At 34.8% G+C, this 8,248-nt stretch overlaps 1 protein-coding gene across 7 annotated transcripts in view; it reads right to left on the bottom strand.

Moving 5' to 3' along the window:
• Window positions 1-6,095: 6,095 nt before the first annotated feature.
• The window catches only part of LOC110215022 (baculoviral IAP repeat-containing protein 2-like), a 42,461-nt gene continuing 40,308 nt past the window's right edge, over window positions 6,096-8,248 (bottom strand). For 5 of the 7 annotated variants that reach the window (XM_078156835.1, XM_078156836.1, XM_020996191.2 and 2 more), the window contains 2 exons: window positions 7,718-7,759; window positions 6,096-7,543 (listed from right to left, as the gene is read on the bottom strand). In XM_078156835.1, coding sequence (XP_078012961.1) covers window positions 7,350-7,543; window positions 7,718-7,759 — 236 coding nt within the window. In that variant the 3' untranslated portion in view covers window positions 6,096-7,349. The remainder of the gene's footprint in view (window positions 7,544-7,717; window positions 7,760-8,248) is intronic. The other 2 variants (XM_020996192.2, XM_020996193.2) reach the window with 1 other exon arrangement.

Genomic DNA, 8,248 nt, shown 5'->3' with positions numbered 1-8,248 from the left:
CCATCCCCATTTCAAGACATCTCTAGATACTGGCAGTGCAGGCTGTTTCACAGATAGGCTTGTGCTTCTGGTTTGGGCTATTATGATCACTTCCCATTTCCCCCACAGCAATGATTTTCACACATTCCTCAGGAGGAAGCAGTGTACCTGCCTAGACACCTGAAGGAAAGGGAGAGAAGATGGAGAAGAAAACAAGGCAGTGTAGGGAGGGTTGGCTAGAGGGAAAAGGGGACTAGAAACCTATCTGAAGTCACCCACAGTTTGCCAGCTATTCCTAACATAGACTTTGGAAGTGGAAGGAAGAAGGGCTAAAGGGCAAGGGATAAGGAGGGAATTCAGAAAAGAGCCAACAGGAATAAAAGAAAAACCAAAAGTCAAAGGGAGAAAGCCTAGTTTGTGAGTAGATAAATCACCAAAGAGTGGGAAAGACCAAAGAAAAATGAGTTAAAAAAATTTAAGGCCAAAATACATTCAACACATATTACACCATGAAGGAAAATTAGCCAAAATTATCAACAAAAAAAAGACTTTTAGCTGTGTGACCATGGGCAAGTCACTTAACCCCAATTGCCTTGCCAAAAAAAAAAAACAAAAACTTTTGTGGACTCTCCAGAAATCAAAACTACTGCAAGAATTTTTTTAATGGTTCAAGAGGGAAAAACTCTTAAAAGAATATACTAGAATGGAAACTGGGTCTGAAATCAGAACTCTCAATAAAGGGTTAAAGACAAAGAACAAGATATAGAATATAGATCTTACAATGGAGACTCTTCAATAAGTTAATTACCAGTGAGCCTTTTTAAGTGCCTACCACCATATGCTAGTCACCAGGGATACAAATAAAGAAAAATGAAAATCTCTGCCCTTAGGAATGGTAGAAGCTGGGGGATCAGGAAAAGTCTCATGTAAAAGGTGGTATTTAAGCTTAGTCTTAAAGGAGAATAGGAATTCTAAGAGGAAGAAGTGGAAGGGAATGCATTTCAGGCACAAGGAATATGCCAGTGCAAAGGTGCAGAAATCAGAAAACAAGTGTTGTATGTACTCTCATTATACATTAAGAGTGCCATTATAGCTGCACTATAGAGAACGTGAAGGACAGTAATTGATTTAAAAACTATAAAGGTTCAAGTTTATAGGGATATAAATCATTCCCAAAATGATAAATGGGATAAAAATGATCAAAGGATATGAACAGGCAGTTCTCAGAGGAAGAAACTAAAGCTATCTATAGTCATATGAAGAAATATTCTAAATCACCATTGATTAGAGAAATGCAAATCAAAAGGACTCTGAGGTACCACATCACACCTAGCAGATTGGCCAACATGACAAAATAGGACAATGATAAATGTTGGAGAAGATGTGGGAAAACTGGAACACTAATACATTGGTGGTTTGGTGAGCAATTTGGGGCTATGCCCAAAGGGCTATAAAAATGGGAAAAGGACCCACATGTACAAAAAATACTTATAGTAGTTCTTTTTGTGTTGGCAAAGAATTGGAAATTGAGGGGATGCCCATCAATTGGGGAATGGCTGAACAAGTTGAGGTATATGAATGTAATGGAATACTATTCTGCTATAAGAAATGATGAGCAGGCAGAATTCAAAAAAACTTGCAAAGACTTACATGAACTGATGCACAGTGAAATGAGCAGAACCAGGAGAACATTGTACATAGTAACAGCTACATTATGGCATCACTGACTTTGATAGACATGGCTCTTCACAGCAACGCAAGAATATAAGACAATTCCAAAAGATTCATGATGGAAATTGCTATCCACACCCAGAGAAAGAAATATGGAGTCTGAATGCAGATGGAAGCATACTATTTGCTCTCCTTTTGTTGTTTTGTTTTATAGCTTCATTCTCGTGGTTCCTCCTATTAGTTTTATTTGTTCTTTACAACATGACTAATGGGAAAATATGCTTAATAGGAATGTATATGTAGAGCCTATTTTGGATGGTACACTCTTGGGGTGAGGAGAAGAAATGGGAAGGGGAGAAAATTTAAAACTCAAAATCTTATGGAAGTAAATGTTGAAAACTAAAAATAAATAAAATTTTTTAAAAAATAAAAAAAAATTAAAAATAAAAAAACTGTAAAGGTAACTTGGGGCCAAGTGGTGAAGAACTCTTAGAAACTGACAGATTTACAGAAATACAGAAGTAGAACAAAATTTGGTAATAGAGAGGCAAAAGGCAATAATTTTAAAGGACCCATGAATTCTACACAAGCCAGAATGACTGAACTTGAAGACGGAAAACACAGAAGCAATTTAAGGACTGTAAGTCTTCCAAAAGAATATGATTAAAAAACAAAAACAAACTCTGAGTATCCTACTTAAGGAAATATAAGGTAACTGCCCAGAACTGAATATCAACAAAAAATTACTGAACTGATCATCAGTGGAGAAATACAATGATGCTTAAAACTCAATGTAACAAGATGGTTAACTGTAACAATTCCATTGATAAATTTTGTAAGCATTCAGGTGAAATACCATCAACTGTGAAGGAACATCAATTTGAATTACTCAGGATTTCTCTTCAGTGACAAGAAATCAAAGAAAGAATGGAATGAGATACTCTAAATAGCAAAAATGTTCAGTCTTTAACCCAAAATGATGTTCTGCAAAGCTAAGTGTAAATCATCGGAGAAAAATTGAACCTTCAACTAAAAAGAGGCATATGAGGTCATACTTTAAAAAAATGAGCAGAATATTTAACTTATAAACATTCCAGATACCTGATAAGTGACAACACAAAAAAGGCAAGTATGTAGTTACAAAGGGAAAAAAAAAACTAATCAATTCTGCTATCTTTAAGCTATCATTTTTTTTAAGAAAAAAATTAAAAATAGGAACAAACAAAAAGAACATAAATTTCCTAAGGGACTAAAAATTTAAGGAAACCTTAAAGAATTAGTTGATGATTTGAAATTAATCAATGGACTAAATTGTTCTCCCCCTAAAACAAATCCATATCTTGGGGGGCCAGGAATAGAACAAAGTAGGAAGATATGTGAGTGGGGAAATGGAAGGCAACAAACAAAAGGGAGCTGAAAATGTACCTACATCTATTCCACAGTGAAAAGATACAGTAATTTCCTTAGTCTTTTCACAAATGGGGAGGCATTATAGAACTGGATAAAAACAATGATGGGGAATGGAAGGTTAGGTCTCACCCCTGAAGAGGAAATGAAAGGTTGCCTCTAAAGAACATTTCTTAGGGGCCTGGGGGTGACATAGTTAAACCTGCACTTTAGTCTCTTTTGACAGCTGAGTGGAGAACCAAATAATACAAAGCAATGTGAAACTACACTTTTTTTAAAAAAGTGATCAAAATGCCCATGCTCTTTGACCCAGAGATCTCACTGTTACATACATACATCAGGAATGTCAAAGTCAGAATTCTAAGTTCCATACATACCACAATCTTAATTATAATAGCAAAGAATTAGAAACAAAGTCAGGTATCAGTGAGTGGAATGTGCAAAGAAGAATGTTAAGCTTGATGTAAGGAAAAATTCCCTAATAATTTTTTTCAGTCATGTCCTACTTCTTTGTGACCCCCATGGACCAAAGCATGCAGGTCATCCTATTCTCTACTATCTCCCAGTCTATGCTCTTCCTGACTCTGGGCCCCGTGCTTTATCCACTGAGCTACCCAGCTGCCTTTCCCTAACAATTAGAGCTGTCCAAAAATGGAACAGGCTACCTTAAGAGATAGTACCTAGTAGCACATACTAAGCAATTAATAAATGCTGATTGATAGTGGTTACCTCTCCACTAATAGTCTTCAAGCAAAGGCTGGATGATTACATTTATGTTGTAGAGGGATTTTTGTCCAGGTGAGGGTTAGATAAAGCCAACTGAGATTTTGTGATCTCTTTCATCTTGCCTTCCACATACTCTGAAAGACCTGTTAGATTAACAATGTAAGAAACACCTCAAGTGAGAACTCCTCTTACCAACTTAGCAATTGTCTTTGACTTAGAGTTACCTGAAGTACACAGAGGTTAAATTACTTGTCTGGGGTTTGGAATCTAGTAAGGGTCAGCAATAGGGCACCATACTACCTCTAAGCCTTATCCACTACAGATGCTTAATGAATTTATTCATTTGAATAAAGGAGATAGTGTGGGCCCATGGTGAGAGTCACTGGATTCAGATAACCCAAATTCAAATTTCACAATTGCTACTTAATACCTTGTGTCCTGTGGTATCACTTAATTTTCCTGTGCCTCAATTTCTTCATCTGTAAAATGAGAAAGCTGGTCTAGATGAATTCTGATGTCCTTTCTAGCACTAAATCTACAATTCTGTGAAGGAATATTTTATAAGATTGAATCCTTCAGGGCAGAAACTGTCATTTATCTTTCAACTCCACCAATACCCAGTACATAAGAGGAACTCAATATTTAATTGAGTTAAAGTTCTTAACTTCTCTTAGGTTGTAGCATACAATAATTATTGAGAAAATATTTTTTGAAGTTATGTTTTGGTGTTTTAACATTTTGGTAATTCCAAACTAACTGGAAACAGATTATATCAGAAGTTTCTGTCAAATAGTTTTTACAAAAGTGTAGATGCTGCAGGGCTGCTAAGGGAAATAAATAGTAGGAAAAGCATCAGGTTCAATTCCGGCTTTATTGTTCCTCTGAGCAAGTCAGTTTATTCAACTCTAACATAAGGAGTTTGGATTACATTCTCTATCAAGTCATAAGATCACAGTTTTAGAGCTAGAAGGCACACAGGTTATCTAATCCGACTGCCTCATAGTACATATGAAGAATTTGACCCTAGGAGAGAAGTGACTACCTTACATTCAAATAGATATTAATAATAGTATCAAATAAGATTTACCTAGAAATGAGGATAAACTGAAAAGAAAGAGAGTCTGGCCAAGTATCACCTTTGGCAAAAGGTCCCTGAAACTACACACAAATCAGTCCTAAAAGAGAATCACTTAGATTAACAGATAATAATGTCCTTAGGCAATTCTGCCCTGACTGATTTTCAAGACAGTATTAATAAATTCTACTTGTAGAGTATAGTAGAAAAAACACTGACTCTGGATTCAAATCACAACACTGATACTACCTGTATGACCTTGAGCAAGCCACTTCAGTGTGGTATAGTGGATAGAGTGCCATGCCTGAAGGCAGGAAGACTTCATCTTCCCGAATTCAAATCTGGGCTCAGACACTACTGTGGAACTTGGGGAAGTCACAAATGGGAAATCACTCCAGTATCTTTGCCAAGAAAATCCCAAACTGGGTCATGGAGAGTCGGACATGACTGAAACAACTGAACAGTAAAAAAGTGAGAGAATCAGATTAGACCTCTAAGATTCCTTCCAGCTCACAAATTTATAGAAGATAATGCCTGAAACCTATAAAATTCAGGAGGGACAAGGTTTCCCTCTCTTTGGAGGTCTTCAATTAAAGAGTGAACAATCACTTGTCAGATTTGTTATAATGAGAATTCCTTTTGTGTATTATTTGAACTAGAGGACAACTGAGTAAGGTCCTTTCCAACTCTCAATTCTGTTATTCTGTGATTCAAAGATAGTAATAACAATCCTTTGCTCTGTGGAATAAATGGAAATTAACAAAGTTAACCTAAAGTGGAACCACACACAACAACTGATTTGCTCTACCACATATGCTATTTTCTTAGCACTAAGGAACTGAATTCTACGAGGCAGGTGGCCTACGATATAACCTATGGCATGTAAAAAATAAATATATATTCTTCCATTTGTTCAACAAGCACTTATTGAGCACCTACGATGTGTAACATATTGTGCTAAGTGCTGGGGATACAAAGACAAAATTAAAAGTCCCTGTTCTTGTTTCTTTCCACTCAGAACACAATATACATATTGTGAATGTACACACAAAATACACATAGACATACATACAATTCTAAAACTGTGACAAATTTTTTTATATAATCCTTTTTCTTTGTAAATTGAAATGTTTGTATTTTTTGATGAATAATAAGTTTATAATATTTTTTAAAAAATATTCCAGGATCCTAGTTCTTGCCCTAAACACATATACCAGGAAAAAAAAAAACAATAAGGTTTCAAGGTTAATTATATTTTTTAATTGTAATTTTCTTACAATATGAAAAGAACTACCAGAGAACGAGGCACATAAGGAGGCTTCTACACTGACAACTCCACAGGTAAACTATCAAAGCAGAGGACTCACTATTTCATTGTATTTGTTTGTTCTTTAATTAAGAAAAATTTATTGAGTGACTATGATGTGCAAGGCACTGTAGGAAACACAAAGATGACAACCAGATAGTTGTAGATATCTTCACACTAGGTGGCATCATATGCAAACATTTATTAAAATTATTAACACACTACAAAGAATACATAAAAACAAATAATTACAATAGACACACATTATAAAAAGGGACATTATTACTTAAGTTTCACAAAACAAATATAATTTAGCTTATAAAGAATATGGTATTAAGATTCTATCACATCAGCATTAGTTTTTTACAATGAACACATACAATAGCTACACTCCTGAAATAGAATCACTTTACATACACTACAGATCACTAAAGAAACCCTTTTGTAAATCACATTATTATAATGTAAAATGCTACTTTCTAATCTTATCTGTCCTAAATTCAGATACTCACTTTTTAGGAGTTTTGAGAAAATGAGATGTAATCTGAAATCTCTTTAAAGACAAGAAAACACCACACTAAATATATATACACGTGCGCGCGCGTGTGTGTGTATATATTCAACTGAGTTACAACATTTAGATTAAGTCTCTCTCTTTTAAATATTATGCTATTAATCTATTCCTCCTGTTAGGGAAATTTTTCACCTCAGCTCATCAGACATAGTCTCTACTTTACAACAAAATTGTAAGAAGCACCCAAAAAAAGTGGCACCATAGTTATGATAAGTTTGGGGGCTCCTGGTTCCCACAGCTGTGACTACACTTACACAGTATTCAAAGCTTCTAGTAAAATAATCACGTTCAATAATCCAAAAATGCTACATAATAGCAGTATGTCTATACACTATCCTTATACTTTCAAGCATATAGAATCATATCCTGTTCTTCCAACACAAAAACATGCACACAAACATATACTCACAAACTTTCAAGGAGTTATGACTATAGTATATGAACACCACGTACTTTAAGAAAATCAAGTTAACTAATACCAAGGCAGAATTGTACATTAATCTGCTACTAAAAAGCCTAATAACACTTTCCTTTCTTCCAAAAGGCTTCAGTGGCTCATGACTGACCATTCTGAAGTCTGTTCCACACAAATTTGGATGTATGGATTCTTTTCATGAAAGAAATGTACGAACTGTACCTTTGATTATACCTCTGCAAATGGGGCATTTTCTTAGAGAAGGAGCACATTCTTTGCATACTACCAGATGACCACAAGGAATAAATACAATAGAAACTTCTTTGTCCATACAAACTTTACATGTTCTTTCTTCTTGTAACCTCCTAAGCTGTTCTTCCATAGGAAGACCTAGAAAGAAAAGAAATAATTTTAAACTAATTACAGTTCTTTTCTTCATCATATAATTCTAATTTCTGGTGTAAGTGAGTCATGAAGAATAAATGTAGAGAAAAGAAAATTAACAGCACCTAGAGTCCCTTTTAAGTATTATAACAGATGCTTGATTGATTTTAACAGCTTTACCTGAAACATCTTCTGTTGGAATATACTTCATGTTCTTTTCCACTAGAAAAAAATATACAGGCATCACCATACGAAATGTCTTTTCCTCACAATAAGAATATTTTGTCAGAGTAATATATAACAACTGGAATAAACTAGACTCTGAGGGAATGTTATATTCATTATAATCATTTATAAGTCAATTTTTTTTTAATCACTTAAGCCTGTTCTATGAGTAATGAAGTATCCTAGGTATGGAGGATACAGGTATTGATATGGCACAAACCCTGGTCTCAAGGAACTTGAGATCTAATTAGGAAATAAATATGATGCAAAGGGAAATATTATGTATGCATAGAAGAGTTTGCACAAAACGCAATGATAAATTTGAGGATGGTGAGATGACTTTCAGCTGTTAGATGAGGGATAGTAGGGGTTTTCAAAGATGGAAAACAATGATTTTACTCTTCTTCCCTGATATTTAGAAATGGATGAAAGCATGAGCAGGGTGACAACACGAGATAGAATAGTCAAAATCAACTAGAATGCAAA

The sequence above is a fragment of the Phascolarctos cinereus genome, unplaced genomic scaffold, assembly GCF_003287225.1.
Source record: "Phascolarctos cinereus isolate Bilbo 61053 unplaced genomic scaffold, phaCin_HiC Scaffold_726;HRSCAF=1367, whole genome shotgun sequence".
In the NCBI taxonomy this organism is placed as follows: domain Eukaryota; kingdom Metazoa; phylum Chordata; class Mammalia; order Diprotodontia; family Phascolarctidae; genus Phascolarctos; species Phascolarctos cinereus.
This window is presented reverse-complemented; position numbering and strand designations above follow the sequence as displayed.